Genomic DNA, 21,769 nt, shown 5'->3' with positions numbered 1-21,769 from the left:
CAACAGCGCTGTTTCCGGTTGCTGTTTGCGAAGTGTGGGCCGAGTCCCAGTGTTTGCGTTTCCGCCCTTGAGCCCCTTGGTTGCGCGTTTCCATCAACAGGTGCGAGTGTGTCGTGCGCTCCCGCCCATCGGCAGGAGCGCGCGGTTGGGGGGCGCAGGGGAGGGGGTGCCGTGCTAGTGTTGCAACAACCAGTTGGATGGGCGCTAATGTGTGCAACCCGGAAGTCCGTGGCATCTACCCCATTAAAAAAAAAAATCTTATTTTTTTTCCATATAACTTTATTAAACAATTTCAGAATGAAAGAACAGAATATAAATGTCATTTCAAAATAAAATGTTGCGTAGAACTTTGTGCCAATTGTTTGCATTTGGATATCTGCTACAAATTTAAAAGGGATATTTGATTAATTTAGCCATTTTCAGCAGTAAGAAGTTAATTTGTCATTTTCAGTTGACAGCAAGTGGCAAAATGTACTAATTGCACATGAACAATAATGGATGTTATCAAATTATTTATACACAAAATATTTGTTGCTGCTGAAAGTAGCTAAATGAGTCAAGAACCACTTTAATGGTAAAAATAAATAAATAATCATCAGAATTTGCTTGTTGAAAAAAACGAAAAGTCAAACTCAAACGGCACAATGTTTTGCGTTTGAATTCAAGGCAATTGTTTTTTTTTGGACATTTTTTATAGGTAGAAATTTTCTGTAGAAATCTGTGTTCGAAATTCATTATCAAGCTCAAATGGCGTTATTTTATTTATTTATTCTTAATTTTGACGCTGTTTTTTTTTTGTGGTAAAAAGAATAAGGTAAAAAGAGATCCTGCCATACACGTATGATGCGTTAGGTGGCGGTAGTGTCTCATAGAACTTCCTTGCGCAATCATCTATGAAGGGGAAGAAGTAGTAGTTAAAGGGCTTCAGAAGCTTCCTGAAGTTTGTCAGTTACGTCTATTAAATGTGTATACATTGATATATAAAGAATATGTTTGCGCTCAAGTTTCTCCTGGAAGTGTTTAATAGGCTTAGTTTTATGGGCATAAGGTAATCGTGAGCTCACATCCTGCCGCTTGACTTTTGGAGGCTAACTAGGCAGCTAAGTTGTCAAGCTAGCTGTCGTCACTCGCCTTGTTTTTTTTTTTTTTGCTTTTTGTCTCCTTGTGTCTTTCCGAGGACAAAACAAAACACATGAGCGTGTCTCTGGTGGTCATCCGCTTGGAAATTGCCGACCAGTCTCCAGCCCCGCAAGGCTTCCGCTACTCGGCCGGTGAGTAGGCAAGGCGACGCCGAACATTGTTGTTTTGTTAGCCGCCGGCCGGCTAGCAGGCTAACGAGCTGTGGCGGACAACTGTCGCAAGTTCGGAACACACGCGTCACATCTAATTGCGTTTTTGTGGATTCTTCCATTAAAGGGCATTACATTTGGTGCACATGCACATTTTTATTGAGTCTTAATTGATTTGTTGACATCGAGTGTACTCGCAATTCGTGTACCACTTTCTAGGTATCTGTGTATATTGCATTCATTTAGCCGTATTTTTGTTGTAAAATTAAACATTTCTTCATTTTACTACTCGTTAATCCATTTACTTAATTGTAAGCCATAAATTTAAAGATTGTAAATGTAAAATTTGTAGTTGACAAACAAGTTTTCATTGTATTAAATAAGATGTAATTATTGTAAATATTTTTATTATTTTTATTTTTATTTAACCAAGTCAGTTGAGGACCATTTCTAATTTACGACGACTACCTGTCTTAAAGATAGCAGTTACATAAGTGATGAGCAAAACAATAAAACCAACATGTTAAACGTAAAAAAAGGGTGTGTGTGTGTATATATATATATGTATATATATATAAACACAACACACAATCAATACAGGGATAAACGTTGAAAGTAATTAAAAGCACGTGCAGAGCTGTTGAACGACAGTTTGTAAAGAGTTTTTAAAAGCAGAAAGAGGGATGAAAGAACTAAGAGAAGAAAATAGGACTGGCCCAAGGGAGGTATGGACTTTTGAGATTAGGAGACGAATGAAGCGGCTGGAATGTCCACTGCGAGCAGTGCGATGAATATTTAGGAATGAGTGCAAAATGAAAAATGAGTTTCCCCAATTAGTGTTATGTGAATACAGTAAATAGAATGCACCGATTGCCAGTTTGTGTAGGAGAGACGACAGCTGGCATTGGTGTGTGTCGAAGGGAGTTGCTGACCCTCGAGCACAAAAGTTAGCAGAAGTTAGAACCTTTCACCGGCCGCTGACTTTTACGACTACGTCATTGCTGTCACTTCTGCACTCAGTGAGCGGCATGTCGGAGGAGCAACTTCAGGACAAATCTTTGGGCCTGGCTCGGCTGGCCCTGAGCGGCAAGACGGAGCTGGAGAGGAGCGTCGTGTTGCACCAGCACATGGGCAGCAGGTCCATGGGAGACATGGTCATCGAGACCTTTGAACCCGGCCCAGGTGACAATCTCACAATCTCATTGCGCCTCGTTTGCTTTGTGTTGCAAGCCAGTGTTTCTGAAGCTCATGCCCTAGCATGTGGGCAAGGAGAGCCGCTGGTGCAATTTTAGACGTTTATTGAAAGGGGGATGGTCAAAAACAAATCGACAGCCAACCTGACTGACTCTAGCTGCTGATGTCACTCACGAGGCCACACCCCTCAAAGGAACACGATACACAAATGCTCACAGTGTTTTTGTGTTAACTCTTACTCTTCATAAAACCAGGTTATTTATTCATGTTGTTTTATTATGATGTCATAGTTTCTTTGGTTGGCCTGGAATGGATTAATGGAATTAAATTCTTTATAGAATAATTTCATTTTTATATTTTTTATTATATTTCAGCCAGTTTTGACCAAATTCTTGAGCAGATTTGTGACATTTTGCTGCAGTGCTGTGAAGGAGGCTGCCTGTTGCTGTTGTTTTCTGGCCCTCCAAACCAGCAGGTGGCCACAGTGGTTGCCAAAGTCGCTACCCCGATGCTTTGCACCCAGCCAATCAGAGACGAGCTTTTTTGTCAGATGCTTCCAGAAGCTTCCTGAACTTTTGCGTGTGTAGACAAAGGTGGCGGCGACGAGCAGGACGGTCCAGAAGGTGGCACGGATGGCAAAGGTGCCAACGCGGCCGCGGCTCCGGCTCCGGCTCCGGCTCCGGCTCCGGCTCCGGCTCCGGCTCCGGCTCCGGACTCGCCCTCGAAGCAGCTGCCCGAGCAAATCTCCTTCTTCAGCGGGAACCCGTCGGTGGAGGTCGTGCACGGGATCATGCATCTCTACAAGACCAAGTTAGCGCACACGCCTGATCACTTCCCGTGGCCAACTTCTTCTTCTGCTGCTTCATCTTCTCCTTTCTCACTCTTCTCTTTTTCTCCTCTGGCTTCTCCTCCTTCTTCCCTCCTCCCGCTCCTCCTCCTTTTCTCCCTCCTGTCCTTTTGACACGTTCACCCCTTCCTCCCACGCAGCAAGATGACGTCCCTGACGGAGGAGGCGGGGCGCAGCGCCATGGTGTGCATCCTGACGGTTCCCGCCACCATGACCAGCCACGACCTGATGAAGCTGATGGCGCCCTTCAACGACGTGATGGAGCACATGAAGATCATCCGAGACTCCACCCCCAACCAGTACATGGTGCTCATCAAGTTCAGCACGCAGGTCGCCGCACACACACACACGCACGCGCACACGCACACACACGCGCGCGCGCACCTGTTAGACATTTATTAAACACTACACAAAAAGGAGAGAAGACACTGCCCTGATCGAGTTTTGTGAATTTGAGTGTGGGAGCAGAGCCAAGCATTCTTCATCGCAAGCAAATCGTAAATTTATGTTTACAATGTTTCCGACATAACCAAAACTCAAATTGAAATCAACATTTCCATTAATGAAATAAAATTGGAGCAAGTGTTTCATGTTTAACACTGCAATTAAAGTCATGTAAAATCTTGTGAATGGTATTGAAAACATTTACGCTTTATTGGTATTTTTTCAATCTTTATTCCTTAATATTCTCTCTGATAATAAAGCATACCAGCAAGTCAGGGGACCAGATTATACACAGTACAGAGGGATTTTTTAAAATGGATTTGCTCCCAAAAACTATTCAATTTTAAATATTACCATGCACCCAAAGACATATTTATACGTTTTTCATGCTAGCGCATACAGAAGGCTTTGATGCAGCCTCTGAACTGAAGAGAATTCATGAAGCAATGGTAGTTGTTACAAAAAACGACCAGCAGGTGGCAGCAGAGTATAAGAGATCAACCAGGGCCATGTTGAAACAAGCTGATTTTTACTCACAGTTCTAAACAGATTTATGAAAAATGATGAAACTTAGCTATATTCGAATGCTAATTGCTGCAAAACGGAACCAGATAGAAATGTACTTTTTTTCTCCCGATGAAAGAAGAGACTCTAATCTTCCTTTTGGTAGGGTCCATGTTTTTATGGCAATAGAACACAATATTCCGTGTGCCTTGCCAAATTCAAAATCCAGTAAAACAGACGGGGGAGCTAAGGGGGTTGCTTCAGTCAAAATAACTGCCAGTGAATAAGTAAAGTGAGTGTATTGTTGACAGGATTTTAAACCGCAAAAGTCCAAACGAATGAGAAACTAACTGTAAAAAGTTTCAGGCGGACGCCGACAGCTTCTACACGACGTGTAATGGCCGCCAGTTCAACTCCATCGAGGAGGCAGTTTGTCAGCTGGTGTACGTGGAGCGCGCCGAGGTCATCAAGTCAGAGGAGGCGAGTGGCGGCCGGCGGGTTTGCATCATTCCGACGGCGCCGCCATTTTCTTCTTCTTCGTCTTCGTCCTCCAGGGCGCCAGTTTGCCAGTGATGGAGCTGACGGAGCTCCCCAAATGCACCGTGTGTCTGGAGCGCATGGACGAGTCGGTCAACGGCGTCCTCACCACTTTGTGCAACCACAGCTTCCACAGTCAGTGTCTGCAGCGGTGGGAGGATGCCTCGTAAGTGGATAACCAGCAACCTTAACTCATTCGCTGCCGGCCGTTTTCCAACATTTTCAATACCCACGCCATATTATGTTGAATAATTCTTTAAAAATCATGGACTGATTGTGATTTTGATGATGCCGAAAGCTCATTTGTGCAACTTTTTGCTGCATGTTTGTGCGCGCGCAGGTGTCCTGTGTGTCGCTACTGTCAGACTCCAGAGCCGGTGGAAGAAAACAAATGCTTCGAGTGCGGCGTGCATGAGGTAAGGCCCGACCGTCGGTCCGCGCGTCTCGCTCCCCCGCGCGCCCCTGGGTAACCTTTGACCTCTTGAAGAACCTGTGGATCTGCCTGATCTGCGGTCACATCGGCTGCGGTCGCTACGTCAGCCGCCACGCCTACAAGCACTTTGAGGAGACGCAGCACACGTACGCCATGCAGCTCACCAACCACCGCGTCTGGGACTACGCTGGAGGTACCAGCGCACGTCCCGATCCCGCCGCCACTCCGCTTCCTCGAACCGCAAGTCCATTTTGTGCTTTGAAAAAAATAACGTGCGGATGTCGTGGCCAGTCGCAAAACGCTCAAAGGATGCCAAGTGCAAAGACAAAGATGTAAAATAAAATAAAAAACACAAAAAATGATGACCAAGTGAAAATAATTTTAAGTCATTATTATTTCGGTATTACAGTTAAGAAGGAAGATTAAGCAAAAGTTTGAGAATTGTAGTTTACGGCACTTTAGGGCATCTTTTTTCAAATAAATTATCCATTGATTATTCCCTAAATCTCTTCTTTTATTTTTTTAATCTATTTTTTGATAATCCACTAAGGTTGAACATTTATTATCTTTTGTGCATGAGCGTTATCAAACCGTATACCAACAAAATGCGTCTATGCTAAATGGTTAGCAATCGCGATTAGCATTAGCGCACTAGCAATTACCACGCAAGATAAACAAAACACTAACCACCATTTAGTTTCGACATGCATCATTATATCGACACGTCTTCAAAGTACAGACGATCCTTCAACATTAAACGAGTGCAACGATGACTTCCTGTCCGCTGCGCGCGTCTGCAAAAGATGTCCATGTCGAAACATGGACGCTGGTGCAAATGTGCTTCCGGCGGCATTTTCAGTCCACCTGTAATTATCCCACTTGGTCGACTTTTTCCCCCCCAGCTCTACTTTACTTTATTACACAATACTTAGTTACTGTTTTCTTGCATTGTACTCGGCAAATACTCCACATATTAAAAAATAATAATAAATGCTGAAAGTAAAAAACAATAAAAGTCCAAATGAAAAAAAAAAAAAAACTAATGAAATCTAACCCTGGTTCCCGTCAATGTAGAGAAATAACAAACTGGTCAACTTAACTGTTCACCGCCAGCCGTTGATATTAGCATGTTGCTAACGCGCCTCCCGTCAGACAATTACGTGCACCGGCTGGTGGCGAGCAAGGCGGACGGCAAGATGGTTCAGTACGAGTGCGAGGGGGACACGTGCCAGGCGGAGAAGATCGACGCCCTGCAGCTGGAGGTGCGCTCGCCTGCTTTTTGTCTCTCCACCTGTGACGCCGTGGCGGCGCTAACGGGCGCTCGCCGCGCTTCTCCCGCAGTACTCGTACCTGCTGACCAGCCAGCTGGAGTCGCAGCGAGTCTATTGGGAGAACAAGATTGCCCATCTGGAGAAAGACACGGCCGAGGAGGTGAGCGGCCACATCGGCGGCGGCGCCGGCGGCGGCGGCGTGGAGATTGGGCGTCGCTCACGTGTGCGTGCCCGTCTGTGTGTGTGTGAGACAGATCAACCACATGAAGGCAAAGTTTAAGGAGACGCTGGAGCGATGCGACAACCTGGAACGCCGACTGGCAGACATCAGCAAAGACAAGCAGAGCACAGAGAAGAAGTAAGTGTGACCTCCACCAAGGCACCTTGTCCATAAATGTAGAAAAATATCTGCGGACGAGACATCCAGTCTTTATAGAGATCTAGGGTCACGTGACGCTAGCGTTCACGCGAGACGCCGTGAGGTCATTTCCCCTCACTTCCTGCTCGTTAATGACTTCCCGGTCGGCGGCGTCTCACCAGCTGAGGCGGCCGTCGTTTGCAACGTTGGCAAAGACAGGCGCCAGGAACAAAGAAAGCTCAGTCGTAAGAATGATGCTGCCGATTCTGAAGTGTGTTTGTTGCGTAGGTGCACGCAGCTGAGCGGTCGCGTGACGAAGCTCTGCCAGGAGCTGAAGGAGGAGCAGGAGATGAACAAATGCCTGCGGGCCAATCAGACGCAGCTTCAGACCCGACTAGCCGACGAGGAGCGCAGAGCCAGAGAGAGCGGTGATGACACACAAACACACACGTACACACACAAACACACACACGATGTCAAAGTCGTTGAACTTACAGACTACAGGCTAATTTGCATATCTTGGTAACCAAAATCCAAGTTGAATTCAAGTTTTCAATGATGTATGCATCTTGAATTTGGAGTTTAATAACCACTCAAATATTATTTTTAAAAAAATATATTTTTTAATTATTTAAAAAAATATATTTTTACATGAGAGCCTAATGCTCCTTAAATTGTAGTCAATTAAAGTTTAAAAATGCAATTGAAATGTCTTCGTTTTATTATTAATTAAAGATGTTTGTCATCAAATTTCGTGCATTTAAATATGCGAAAGCGGTCATATTTACTTAAAATGATGCAACAACAAAAATTGGTGTTTAATAATGCCATTAAAACGGTTTGTTCGTCACTCAATTAAGCGTTTGTTGCTTCTCGTTGAATTTACAATTGAATAATGTCATTCAATTGTCGTTATGCGATTGAACATTTGTCATTGAGCTTAGTTTTTAATAATGCCATTTAAAAGTAAAAGAAAAGATTGCTGTCGTAGTAAAAGGAAAAGTGCCTCCATTCTTGAAATGAAATTCAGAGTTGAATGATGCCATTAAATGAGGCGCTTGTGGGCGGCGTTGCGTCCAGGCGAGCAGAAGGACCGGACCATGGCGGAGCTTCAGGACCAGCTGCGCGACGTCATGTTCTACCTGGAGACGCAGCAGCACATCCAGCATCTTCCCGACGAGGCGCGCAACGAAATCCAGGAGGGCCAGATCAACATCGCGGCGGGACCCGCGGCCGACGGCGGCGGCCCTGCGGACCCCGCCGCCGGCGTCAGAGGCAGGAGGGGGCGCGGCAGAAAGAGGAAGTAGAAGTGTCCCAAGACTTTTGAAAGGCTGCCATAGTCGAGCATGTAAATACACATTTTCTAAATCTATTTATCAGGCCCTTTCACGCAGAGGCGGCAGATCCTGCGTTTCCTCGCCCGTGCCTTTCACGCAGCGATTGCGTCTCGGCTGCATAATGCGTTCGCAACAGCAAACGCTCGCCGCTCGCCGCTCGCCGCTCGCATTGAAATCAACCACGTCATGTTGTAAAGGAAGACAAATGGCACTGGATTGTATCAAAACAGAACCACCATTAATAAAAGAACGTGTCAAGTAAGTCATGTGATCACTCGGACAAGCTGAACGCCGTCTGCTTGTCTCATTTGAATTGTGAGTACGCTTTCGGCCGCTGCAATTAAATGAACTCGATCACGTGACTTTTTAATCGCAGGCTGAGTTGGAACATTTTTGGATAAATTGTTGTGATTTACATTTTGCACAAAAGACTAGCGATGTTCAATAGCTTTTTTTTTTCCTTTCAGACCGATACCTGTACGAGTATTTATTTGAGTACTCACTAATACAGAGTACTGGTAATATATTACATTTCATTTACCACAATAAGACATTTTTTTTTAATTTCTTCCGACTTCCGACTGCGTGACAACTTTTGCCAAGGTCAAATGATTGATGAATGATTTTTCTTCTTCTTTTTAAAGTATTGTAACGTTGAACTCATTCACTCCCAGCAGCCATTTTCGCTGAAGCAACCCCCTTCGCTCTCGGATGTTTGACTGGACTTTTTTCAAATTTTGCAAGGCCCGCAGAATTTTGTGTTCTATTGCTATAAAAACATGGAAGCTACCAAAAGAACGATTGTTTGCATCTGTTTCCGTTTTGCAGCGATTAGCATTAGCATATAGCGAAGTTTCATCATCATTCACAAACCTGTTTAAAAAGCTTGTTGCATCATGGCCCTGGCTGATCTCTTATACTCTGCTGCCACCTGCTGGCCGCTTTTTGTTATAACTACCATTGGCTTCTTCGGGTCAGAGGCTGCATCAACGCCTTCTCTCGGCTCTAGCATAAAACAAAACATATAAATCCGTTTTGGGGACCATTGCAATATTTAAAAAGGAATGTTTTTATACATTTTTGGGAGCAAATGAGTTAATCGATGATCAAAAAAATGATTGATGAATTTAAATAAGCGATGAGTTGTTGATTTGTCATCGAACCACCACTATCCAATGGCATCTATGGCCTCGTGAGGAGCTGGAGTCCGCTTGGGCCGTGTGTGAGCTTCCGAACGTCAGTAGTGATCTACAGCAGCTCCCTGTGAGTAAGAATCTCTTTTTCTAATTGAGCATAACAGCGCAGCCCGAGCCAAGGTTGACTTCAACGCCCATTTGGGCTCGCTACCTTTCATGCAGGAAACAGCCAAGAAGAAATGAGCGCCGCCTTCAGTCAAATTTTGCAGATTTGAGATGGAAAAAAATCCGTTTTTGCAAGGACCGGACGCCCTCCATCGTGTTTTGGAGGCTTAAGTGTTTGTTGTCCAAACACATCGAACCCTCGTCCTGCCGCTCGCACGGTCGGGCTGCCGGACGCTCCTTTTGTAAACACTCCACAGGAAATAGATTCCTGACGGGATTCATCATCATTTCCTCAAAGGGAAGAAAATGACATGAGTTCAAAGAGTGCAGTTGAAAATGGCGTTAAAAAGTCAACGAGACGACCGAAGACGTCCAACGTGCAGTTGAAGTCGATTGGAAAATTATGGGGTTGCAAATTGAATGCGGATGCAATGAACATTCCAAAGTAATTGACGCCAGCGGATCTAATAACACCTTTCAAAATGTCAAAGAAGAATTTAATCGTGTTCTCTTACGCCATTAAGAAGATCTTCATGAACCCTCTTGTTATGTTGTGGGTCAAAATGAGCCACTTTTGAGTTAAAGAACAAATGTTAGCTTTTCGCTATCAAACTTGGCACCAGCAGAAAATGACACATGTTTCATTTTGACACGTTTTTGAAACGTTAAACACTCTAAAAACTGTTGGGTCAAAAGTAACCCGATTATGGATCAGAAAACGACCGGTCCATTTTTTTACCCATAGATGGGTTATTTTGGACCCAACTGCTTTTTTGCTATGAAACTTAACAAATTGTTAGTCTGTTGATGTGAAGTTTGATGTGCAATGAAAATGGTTCATAATAAGCTATTTAAAAAAAAAATATATATATATATATATATATTTTTTTTTTGGGTTGGTTTTGGAATGTTGAATATTCCGGGTCAGTTTGACCCATTTTAAAGTTAACGGACTGCAAATAGTAGCATTTCATGATGAAACTTGTTACAAATGGGCGGTTTCAAGTATTTGCAACGGAAGTGGTTTATGGATGCATTTTTATCATTAACACCCCCCCTGGGTCAAATTGACCCGGGTCAACATTACTACTGTTTGTGAGGAACTAACCTAACAGGAAGGTAAAATGTGGATGCTTAAACTCTTGATGCCAACATTTGCCTTGGCTGCAAGTTGCTGTGGATGCCGTTTGCATTGCTGCGCGAGGCGTGTCCTCTTTTGGCAGCTTTGCAACTTTTAGTGGCGCACGCAAATGCTGCCAGCTGCACGTTTGCATCCCGCGCGCACACGTCATCATCTCAGAGGACCAATTGGAAGCGGATTGGTTTGTTTTTTTAATTTGTTCGTAATGTATTTAATAAAAACTAGGGCCCGACCGGTATGCATTTTTTGAGGCCGACACCGATTTTTGGCAGACTAAAATACCCATTACCGATTATTTAAAAACTATATATATATATATATAATGCATAAAATCCTCCATTGCTATTAGCATTAGAGCTAGGCTAGCGATGTTTTAAAAACGAAGCTTGTTTTGTTTTTAATTATACAGTGGATGTAATTCTTATTGTTGTTTGTTTAGTTTTACAGTGAACTCCAGCTGAGGTGTCATCAAACATCTTAAAGGACACTTCGGGACAACAGAATAACCAGAATAACATACGCGACACACTTGCTAGTTGCTAATGCTACGCAAGCAAAATGGTGCATTCAGGGTACTTTCACAGTGTTAGAAACGTCAGTTTTCTTCAATGATAACGTTTTAAGGGGAAACTAATCGGCCATTTGGCCCAATTGGCCGATTGTTGAACATAGCAACATTTCAATTCATCAACTTATGCATCCATTTTGAATGCATAACATCATCAATGCTAGTTTGTTAGCCTGCCTATGTTGATTCACATTATATGTTAGCATGAAGCTCGACGACTCTCATTGGCCAAATTGCTGCTTGCTGTGAGTTGAACAAAACACTTTTGTTGCTTTTTTTTTTTTTGGTAATTCATATGTTTTGTGGGTTTGCTGCTTTTTTTTGTACTTTTTTTTTTGCTGACTGTTTTTCCATTAGACAGAACAAAAGAAGGAAGTGTTGTAATCTGCTGTCATATGAGAGCAGGATGAGGGAGGCGGAGCCGCGAACAGGTCACACACGCGCACACGCACACGCACACACGCTCGCGCGCGCCCACACACACACACGCGGAAAGTTGGCCGGTGCACGCAATGGAGTTCAGTCGTGCAGCCGTCTCGTAGTGCGAGCACATTGAACACATCACGGGTGAGTGACGGCTTTGTTGGTTTTGCACGTTCGCTGAGGGCGGTTGTTGGTGCGAAAGGTTGCTGGGCTTTTGTGTGTGCGTGTGAAGTCCGGGATCCGTTTGGAATGCGGCCTCCTCGTCAAGTATGTGCTTGCGACAACCTTGAACGAGATCTCGTCTCAAGTCTTGAATGCCCCGAGTCTCTTGTGGACTGGATTCGCAGCTTTTCGTACGCCTTGGACCTCTCAGTTCTTCCAAGTCCACATCTTGGACATCTCATGGACTTTGTCTCGAGTCTCTCGTGGACTCGGGTCTCAGGTTTCAGACACTTGGGTCTCGGTTGTGTCATGTCCAGTTCTTTGTCCATGAGGTCTCGTGCACCGCGTCTTCAATTTGTCACGCGCGACATCTTGAGCTTGTCAAGGACTAGAACTGTTGCTCTTCCATCTGACGTCTTGTCTCGCACGCCGCGTTTGTCCTCACTGGCGGCTTTTGAAGACGTAGCATTGTTAGCGGTTTCTTTGCGCCAGCAGGTCGCTTGGGAACGTTTATCAAGCAGGGAAGGAGTTGCCGTTCAATTCCGCACTTTTTTTCTTCCTTCCTCCTCCACAAAAATGACACGAAGACGGCCAAGTGATTCAAAGCACGTTTTTTCATGACGTCATGAGCGCAAGCCCGCGCCTTGCACCTGTTTCTTGTATTTTCAAGATCCTGTCCAAAGTCGAGACTTTTTAAAAAAAAAGGCACTTTTAACTGCCTGAAAGAATTAAACAGTCACAAAAAGTGGTTTAAACAAAAGTCGCACTTGATTTGTACGTTGTGTAACGTTTCGCTCCAACTGAGGCCAGGGAGGCGCGCGCGTGCGTGTGCGTGCGCGTCACAGCAGGAAGTGGCCGATGTTGTCATGGCGGAGAGGCCAAAAGTTGAAACCTTTGAGTGAAAAGGGAAAAAAACACGTCAACGGACACAAAAATGTGCATTTACAGGTTTTGTGGCCGGCGACTTTGACGGGTCGCCGAAAGGTCACCGCTCCCGACGGCCAATCAGAGGTGAGTTTGCTCGCCGAGCCTCACATTGACTGCCGGAGGATGTTTGATTATTTTGCCGTGTCCTGTCAGATCAGCCATTTCACTCATTCACTGCCATTGACAAGTATACATATATATTAGGGTGACCAGACGTTTGACGCGTTTGGACCGTTTTTGAACCTGGCGGATTTCACTAACCTCATTGTTTTGTCCCAATATTACGTATGTCCCGTCCCGCCGTCCCGTTTTTCCACGTGTGCCTCAATCACGTCATCGCGATTCATTCGATAAAGACATTAAAAGGAAATTGAACTCTTCCTATTTACTTCCAAATTCACATTTGCGTCTGTGTCTCATCGGCAGCAGGATGGACTGACATAGCAAGACGGTGACCGAAAATGGCCGCCCCCTGAAATGGACAAAATCGGCTGGATTCACAAACGCTATATTAACCAGAATGCCACATTGAGACCACTGGGGCTGCATACAACATATTATTGTCAACAACAAAATATGGGTCGACTTCCCCTTTAACACATTCACTGGCAGCCATTTTCACCGAAGCTATCCCCTTCGCTCCCAACTACTGGATTTGGACTGATTTTGCAAGGCCCACAGAATATTCTGTTCTATTGCTGTAACAACACTCGGGGGGGGGGAAAGTGTATTTGTTTGCGTGTCCTTTTTGCAGCAATTAGCATATAGCTAAGTTTCATCATTATTCACAAATCTGTTTAGAATTGGGAGTAATTGAGCTTTTTTCAACATGGCCCGTATACTCTGCTGCCACCTGCTGGCTGTGTTTGTAATTACTGCCATTGCTTCAACCATTCTTTGCAGTTCAGAGGTCACATCAAAGCCTTCTGCATGCGCGAGCTGACAGAGGTGGGCATGGAGGGCCGGAGTCCTGCGGGATTTGCATGTTGCCCTTCTCCAACACGGCTGATGTATGATCAGCTCGTCTGCATAAGCCTGATAACGATCCTGTTGATTGGAATCAGCTTGTGTTGGAAGCCTGCAGGATTTCGGCCCTCCAGGACCCAGATTGCCCGCCTCTGCTCTCGCGTAAAAGAAAACACGTATAAATACGTCTTTGGGACATTTTAAACGTTGAAAATAGAACGTATTAAAAGCTGCAATTTGTCTTCCTCTTGCGTCAGATGACGGACCAGGACAGCAGCTCGTCGGCCTCCCACACGGAGGAGGAGGACGAGGAGGAGCAGCAGGAGATGGAGGAGGAGGCCGAGACGGGCGCGGCGCTGCCGCCGGCCGCCGCCAGCCTGTCGTCCACGCTGCGCGCCGTCATCCGCATCAAGCTCAAGTACCAGGCCCTGAAGAAACGGCGGCAGGAGATGGCGCAGCTGATGGGGGGCGTGCCCGGGGCGCCGACCCGCACCAGCCCCAAGATCTTCACCTTCGACGCCGTCCCCGCGCCGGCGGCCGCCACCTCGCCGCCCCGCAAGAAGAGGAAGAGGAGGAGGGTCCTGTACCCCAACAGGAGGCGGCGCAAAGCACCCGGACAGCAGCACAGCCCGGCTGAGTTCTGTCTCTACCTGCTCAGCGCCATCCTCTTCGTGCAGGTGAGCGCACGCTGCCTTCGAAAAGGCACGCTCGGTCCTCAAGGGCCGGAGTCCTGCAGGTTTTGGATGTTTCCCTTCTCCAACACGGCTGATATATGGTCAGCTCATCAGCAAGCTTTGCATAAGCCTGATAACCAGCCTGTTGATTGGAATCAGCTGCGTTGGAGCAGGGAAACATCCAAAACCTGCTGGACTCCGGCCCTCGAGGACCCAGTTTGCCCACCACAAAACACTCACTACACAAACTGCAATCAGAGGTGGCAAATCCGGGTCCAGAAAGTAATAACTCTGCCACAGTTTGGCTTTCGCCCCAGGTGCTAGCTAGCTAGCTAGCTAGCGAGCTACATGAGCACCCGTGGAGCTAGCTAGGGAACTCGCTAGCTAGCACCTGGGGCGGAAGCCAAACTGCGCTTTCTGGACCTGAATTTGCCACCTCTGACTGCAAAACATACTCACGACACTAAAGCTGTCAAAATTGATGGATTCATCGACAAGTAATCAATTGTCAAATGAATCGACAACTATTTTAATCATCGAGTCATCATTTGGAGCCATTTTAAAATGTCAACTGGTCCACGATAGTTGAGATGCCGATTTCAGCATCTCAACAGTAATTGTTGCTGGCGTGCGAGACGTCTTCAGCAGCGGTCCTGTGCTGTGCGTCAGGTGTACAACGCCATCGAGAACCTGGACGACCACGTGATCCGCTACGACCTGGAGGGCCTGGAGAAGACGCTGCGCAGGGAGGTGTTTGGCCAGCAGGGGGCGGTGGAGGCGCTGATGTGGCACCTGAAGGACTTCCTGTCCACGTACGTGCACAACAGGCCCCTGGTGGTGTCCCTGCACGGGCCCAGCGGCGTGGGCAAAAGCCACCTGGGCCGCCTCCTGGCCGGACACTTCCGCTCGGTGGTCGGCGAGCCGCTGGTGCTGCAGTACTTCGTGCTGCACCACTGCCCCCTGGAGGCCGAGGCCCCGCGCTGCGCCCGGCGGCTGCTGTCGCTGGTCTCCGAGGCGGCGGAGCTGGGCGAGCGCGAGGAGAAGATCCCGCTTTTCGTGCTGGACGAGGCCGAGCACATGCACGGCCAGATCCTCGACGCCCTGCTGGGCCTGCTGCGCTCGGCGCCGGCCAAGCACTTCCTCAACGCCATCTACGTGATCCTCAGCAACCTGGGACACGAGCGCATCACCAAGCACCTGCTGCACAACGCCTCCGCCCGCGCCGTCGGCGGCGCCGCCCGCCACGCCCACCTGGCGCGGGACCTGGCGCCCGTGCTGCGCCGCCACCTGGAGGAGCGCCACCCGCTCTGGGCCGAGGCGATCGTGGTGCCGCTGGGCCTCCTGGAGCGAAGTCACGTGATGCAGTGCTTTTGGGACGAGATGAGCCGAGAGGGGTTCTACCCGGACCGCGCCCACATGGAGCAGCTGGCGGCGGAGATCCAGTACTATCCCGCCGCGGGGGGAGGGGAGTATTCCGTCACCGGGTGCAAGCAGGTGGTGGCCAAGGTCAATTTGCTGTGAGGGGACAGGACGGTGCAGGACAAAGGGAGGGACACAAGAGGGCAGCAGGGGACAGGATGGGAGAGGACAAATTGTGCAGGGCAGTATGGGACAGGACAACGGTGAAGGATGGGACAAGTCTATAAAGGGACAGGACAGTACAGATAAGGCGGCATGGAACAGGACAGGAAAGGAGAGACACAAGCAAGACCGCATAGGGCAAGGCAAGCTGGACCAGGAAAGGAAGGGGACAGGACAGGACAGGACGGGATGAGAAAGCAGCGCAGGGTAGGACGGGACGGGACAGGACAGGAGCGCTTGTTTGATCTCCAACAAGTTCTCTGCTGCTTCACCATAAACATCTGAAGTCGGCTTCAAGCGTCACGAATCATTTTGGGGTTGGAAATCTCAAAACGTAGCAGAAGGAGCGCACACGGACACGCACGGCGTACTTCCTTCCGATTGGCATTCGTCATCATGAGTTGATATCAGAGTGAAGGACAACCAGGAAGTTGGAAGGAGGCTACGTCGCTAGGCTACGTTAGCAGCTAGCTCAGCGGCAAGTTCGGATTTTCTTCTATTCACTTTCGAAGTAACGCTTTGGAAAATCCTTTTGTGGCATGAAACACGTTTTAATTACTCGGGATTGTAAAATGATTTGACATTCAGACATTGTTTAAAAAAAATCATCCATTGGAAGTCGAGAAATTGTTATGGCCGTTTACGCAACAAAAACTACACATTCATAAAATGAATTGCCCTTAAAAGGTCGCTCTAATTTTGTTGTATTAATTTACTCACAATGACAATAAAGACATTCTGATCAAGAAGATGAAATCAAGAAATTCAAATTTTTCCACAAAAGTCACCGATGAAGAATGTTTGCAATTACGGACGTTGAAAATGAAGAGCACAACGTTGCTTTGGAATATATTTAATAATACAATTGCCCTATTTGACATGGAAAAACGAGGCCTAAGTGACAACGATGACGACGAGACAAAAAAAAAGGAGCGGTTTTTTTTAAGGGCCCACGAGGACCGTGAAAAATGTTTTGCTTTTGTTGCGGAACGTCGATTGAGGAGAAACAATCCGGTAGAAAAGCACACGAGGCGAAATCGGAACGGACGATTCCGCTGCATTGTTTTCACTTAGCGGCAACTCGCTTTGTCCTACGTCCGGTCGTCACGGCAACCCTCCACAGGAAGTGACATAACTTAACACACACACACGATCTGTAAAAGTCCTCAACACAAAATAATCATCATCATCATCATCATCTCCAGGGTCAACATGCTCGCGTGTGATTGGTGGGTTGTGTGGGGGGGAGGAGCTACGTGATGGCGCTCTCTTCTTCTTCTTCTTCTTCTACGCCTCCAGTTCAAAGCCCATGCCCACCTTGTGACCTCCGGCGTTGAAGTTCTTTCCATCGATGAGCGCCGACAGCGTGACCTTGACGCCTGCGAGGGCAGAGGGTCGTGTTAGCCGCGAGCTAGGCTAACGCACTGCGCCGCCGATGACCAAGCGACCACGGGAAAAAGAAAATCAAGCTCAAGTAGGTTGATGGTCTCTTTTTTGAAAATCACAAAAGTGGGCATTGAATAAGGGTGTGCAGACTTTTCCTATCGGGCGCGCGTCAGCGTACTCGCCTGGTCGCAGGCTCTGAGTGTATCCAACGCCGATGAGACTTGCGTTGTTGACTTTGGCCTGCGTGAGAGTCAGAACAAGGTTAGAACAACAGGAACGGGATCTGCGGGTCGGGTCGGGGCGGGCGGCGCCGGCCGGCGCGGTGTCGACTTACGGACACGGACGTGTCGGCGTCCACTTTGTACTTGGCGGCGATGCCGAAGCGAGTGTTGTTGCTGCCGGCGGTCCAGGCCAGAGTGACGGCCGTTTCCAGGGTCTCGTTGACCTTCTGGTAGATGGAGCCGCCGAACTCGGTGCCGTCGTTGCTGACATGTCGACATGAAAGACAGAGCAACAAAAGCGTCCCTTGCGTGGAGGACAAGAAAAGGACAAAATATGGATGGAAAAAAATATATATATAGTATATATCATTTATATAGAAATAATACAAACCCAATTACAAAAAAGATGAAAACACGATATTACAAATGATCAAAACGAGTTCAAGCAAGACACGCTTCGAACCTCTTATTTGAATGACGCATTTCATGCTGACACATAAATTGATGAGAGCAGAGCGTTTTATTTACTTCTATTGACGAATTTGCATTTTTATTGTATTTGCATTATTTAATTCTATTTATATTTTTTTATTTCTACATTTATTTTTATTTGATTATTTAATTCTATTTATATTTTTTTTATTTCTACATTTATTTTTATTTGATTATTTAATTCTATTTTTTCCCACATTTAGTTTTAGATTTACTTGTATTTTTTGAATCTTGTTTCTTTTTGACTTTTATTTATGTATACTTCATTTTTTTACCACTTATATATATATATATATTTTTTTTTATGATATATTTATATCCCCCCCCCCCCAATGATGACAAGGTCCCGCGTGGGCCAACTCACACGTTGGTGTGCAGCTGGAAGTCTCCGGCTTTGTACCCCAGAGCAAAATTGTTCTGCGCCAGTTTGGACTTGGCGGTGTCGAACGCCATCTGGTATCCGGCCAGCCAGCCTTCGTAGCCCAGCACGGCGGCGGCGTGCACCACGGGCCCCTCGAAGTCCACGTCGCAGCCCAGGTTGGCGTAGTCGCGCTTGTAGCCCGTCTTCAGTTTGCCGCTCTTCTTGCTGGAACACAAGACCACGCCCACTTTTGCACACGCCGCCGCTGCCGCAACACAACAAAGCCGACGTGCTCTCACCCCGTGTTCGGGACAAAAGACGTGTCCAAAGCCACCTTCAGGCCTTGAGTCAGCTGCGGGCAAACACAACGGTGGCGACACCTTTATCTCAGCGCGCGCGCACGCACGCACGCACGCACAACGGCGGCGGCGGCGGCGCAGGCACAAACCTGGTCCTCCAGCGTGACCTCGGTCGCCAGCGTGTTGTCCGTGTTCCACTTCTGGTTGACGCTCAGGCCCAATTCCTTCATCTTGTATTTGGTCTCCAGGCTGCCCGCCGCTTTGCCCGAGTCCGTGTTGCTCGACCCGGACGTGTTGAACTCCTGCGCGCACGCACACGCACACACACGCACAACATAAACACATGACATTGCTCGCACTCTTAAGCAATTTTGCGGCGACGATATTGCGTCACAAAAAGCTGATATGAAATGAAATGTGCATATTTTCACATGACAGACAATTTAGAAAAATGACAAAACTTTGCAAATATCCTTGGGTAGAAATGTATAACATTTAATCATGCATTAAATATTGAATTAAATTAAATACATGCACTTTCTCAGGCGACCTTTGTGAGGACAAGCGCTTAAGAAAATGGATGACGGATGGATTTTCTCACAAATAGAAAATCATCACAGTCTAAACATTGCAAATAAGTCATTTAAAAAAAATTATCTTTGTACTGGTCATTTATGTAAAAAAAAGAAGAAGAAGTCACAATTAATTAAAATATTATATTTGATGTATCAAGGTTTCAAGTCCTGTGATTATTTATTTGAGGTGAGGCAGCCAAAAATAAAACAAAATGGAGGCCACAATGAGATGAAAAACAAAATAAGAGTAAATAGGATGAAAAAAGGAAAAAGAAGATTTAATCATAACAAGTGATAGGTCGATGAAGATGATGATGATGATGATGATGATGAAGGTCTCACGGCTGTCTTACCATCTATGCCACGTGTCCATGATGGTCGAGGAGGGGGTGGAGTCAAGGGAGGGGTGGGGGGGGGGTGATGTCAAATGGTACAGGGACAGAGAGCAGATAGACCCTCAAACACTCATTACCATGCATGTTTGTGGGCGGAGTCACAAACCAAGAGGGGGGGGGGGGGGGATTTAGGATGCTCACCACGCCGCTTTGAGATTTGGTCTTCAGGTCCAACTTCACCAGTCCAAAGCCTGGAAGAAGGGACAACATTAGCACAGGGAAAAAATGCATTTATTAACTCGGAGGTCGTTAGCAGCTAGCTTAAACAATGCGCTAACATTGACATAGTACCGTTCATCGGAAATAAAGTTTAGTCAGGGGCGGGGCTACAATAGGTTGGGATTTTATTTCAGTTTGAATTCGTTGCGAGGGCATCTTTGTTAGGTTTTGTTTTTTCAAAAGTCATTTAGTAGCAAAGTTTGAGTTGAGCTTTCACTGTCAGTTAATCAGGAGTAAAAAAATGGTCACATTGATGTCGCGATCCAAATTAGTCAAGATGTAAGAATGTGTGAGTTAACTCCAGAAATAATATTGCGTCACGCCGACTTCGTTGGTAAAGTTGGTCAGGGGTCGTGATTTCACCTTGACGTGGTCACTCATCAGAAATAATGCGTCACCTTGACATAGTCGAGTTAGTTGCGAGGAAAATGAGTCAACGTGACATCTGGTCAGTAAAGAGTTAGTTGGGAGTCAATTTGCATCAGGTTGATGGATTTAATACAACAACACAGTCGGTAGAGTTAGTCAGCAGTAACAATTTAACACATGGTCGGGAAGAGTTAGTTGGGAGGTTCAACTTTGCCAACAAGGAGAGTTCATATTATTAAGGGGGAGTCACACGGACGCAGTCGGGAGAGTGAGTCGGGCAATGTGTCCACATTTGACTTAATACTTGACGTCATCGTTGTAATCCTGCACGTTGGACGCGATTGACTCACCGTAGCCTTTGCTGAAGATGTCCTTGGCAGCTTTGCCCAAGTCGGCGTAGGAAGGCGGCACAGCCATGATGCTGCAACGCAAAAAGACAGCGAGGACATCTTGAAATCGTCTTCACGCGTCAAAATGCAGCCCGTGCGGCCAAACGGAAAGGATTGCGCGCTAATCCCGCACTTTCGACAAATGGTCGACGCAGCATCTTTACTGATGGACAAAAGGACACAAAGGGACAAAAGGTGCGGGGGGTGACAGATGGGCTGCACTCGACAAGCTAACCCACCAACGAGCTTCCATTGGATGATGTAAAAAAAAAAAAGAATCCATCATCCAAATCAAATCGGCCACTGCAGGCTCAACGAGATGCCGAGTGATTCCGAAGGGAGGCGTCGAAACCCGGGATTAAACGAAGCATGCGAGCCATCGAGCCATCGTGACATAATGCCAGCCCAGCTACCGTTAGCTAAACCCCCCTTTTACGCGCTAGCCGAGCGGCTAACCTTGGACAAGAAACGTGATCAAAGTGATGCCAAATGTCCAGCGCGGGTGACGCGCTGGACGGGAAGGCGCCAAAAAGCCGCTCACCGATCCGAACGGGCGTCAGCGGAGCCGGCAAAGTCCTGGTGGTCGTCCCGGTGGTCGTCCTGGTGGCGCGAGTGAGGAGGCTGAGCGGATTGACAGCTAGCTTGCTCGCTTTTACGCCGGGACAGGGGCGCGATGAAGGAGACGCACTGCGCATGCGCACTGGCCACAAAGAGCAACTGCAAGGCCAACTCAGATCAATTCCCTTATTGACGTTTATTACGTTACGTCGCCGGACAAGAGAGGAATACTCTCCCGTCCCAAAACAAATATTCAAGTTGAAAGTAAATGAGCCAAATCGAGTGAGCTGTTGAATATGAAATGTTTGCATGCATTGCAATTTAGTGTCAAATATGTTGTGTTCAGATCTGGGGAAACATTTGATGAAACTACAGATAAGAGCCATTCAAATAATAAACAAAGCGGGTTATTTCGCAAAGTCTTACAAGAACACATTACAAGCCTTCCAGTTCGTATTTACCTTTTTTTCTTCTTTTTTAAAAGGAAAGTATCATTTAAGCGGGTTAAGTAACTTAAAAACACTTTTGGGAGCTAAACTATGAAATAG

The 21,769-nt window shown here is 46.7% G+C and overlaps 3 protein-coding genes across 6 annotated transcripts; 2 read left to right on the top strand and 1 right to left on the bottom strand.

Annotated features, from left to right (window-relative positions):
* The first annotated feature begins 879 nt into the window (after positions 1-879).
* Positions 880-8,474, top strand: brap (BRCA1 associated protein). The gene is made up of 13 exons (XM_086097588.1): positions 880-1,271; positions 2,310-2,471; positions 3,071-3,293; positions 3,471-3,660; positions 4,645-4,758; positions 4,833-4,981; positions 5,156-5,231; positions 5,303-5,441; positions 6,401-6,510; positions 6,590-6,679; positions 6,774-6,877; positions 7,166-7,305; positions 7,958-8,474. The coding sequence occupies exons 1-13, from the start codon at positions 1,193-1,195 to the stop codon at positions 8,182-8,184; spliced, it is 1,803 nt and encodes a 600-aa protein (XP_085953714.1). The 5' UTR covers positions 880-1,192; the 3' UTR covers positions 8,185-8,474.
* Positions 8,475-11,015: 2,541 nt separating this feature from the next.
* Positions 11,016-16,706, top strand: tor4aa (torsin family 4, member Aa). 4 transcript variants are annotated; one of them, XM_086096568.1, is made up of 4 exons: positions 11,016-11,791; positions 12,758-12,820; positions 13,960-14,379; positions 15,046-16,706. In XM_086096568.1, exons 3-4 carry the CDS (start codon positions 13,960-13,962, stop codon positions 15,895-15,897), a joined length of 1,272 nt encoding a protein of 423 aa, XP_085952694.1. In that variant the 5' UTR covers positions 11,016-11,791; positions 12,758-12,820; the 3' UTR covers positions 15,898-16,706. The 4 variants fall into 4 exon arrangements, with proteins under 4 accessions (XP_085952694.1, XP_085952693.1, XP_085952691.1 ...); XM_086096566.1 differs by lacking the exon at positions 11,016-11,791 and adding an exon at positions 11,829-11,914; XM_086096567.1 differs by lacking the exon at positions 12,758-12,820 and having other exon boundaries at positions 11,018-11,791.
* Positions 16,707-16,794: 88 nt separating this feature from the next.
* Positions 16,795-21,372, bottom strand: LOC147161384 (non-selective voltage-gated ion channel VDAC2). The gene is made up of 9 exons (XM_086096569.1): positions 21,205-21,372; positions 20,625-20,695; positions 19,828-19,877; positions 18,866-19,018; positions 18,717-18,769; positions 18,421-18,642; positions 17,678-17,828; positions 17,526-17,583; positions 16,795-17,336 (listed from the first exon to the last, which is right to left on the bottom strand). Exons 2-9 carry the CDS (start codon positions 20,689-20,691, stop codon positions 17,245-17,247), a joined length of 846 nt encoding a protein of 281 aa, XP_085952695.1. The 5' UTR covers positions 20,692-20,695; positions 21,205-21,372; the 3' UTR covers positions 16,795-17,244.
* Between the last annotated feature and the right edge of the window lie 397 nt (positions 21,373-21,769).

The sequence above is a fragment of the Leptonotus elevatus genome, chromosome 15 (genome assembly GCF_054856555.1).
Source record: "Leptonotus elevatus isolate MCC_2025b chromosome 15, RoL_Lele_1.0, whole genome shotgun sequence".
In the NCBI taxonomy this organism is placed as follows: Eukaryota; Metazoa; Chordata; class Actinopteri; order Syngnathiformes; family Syngnathidae; genus Leptonotus; species Leptonotus elevatus.
This window is presented reverse-complemented; position numbering and strand designations above follow the sequence as displayed.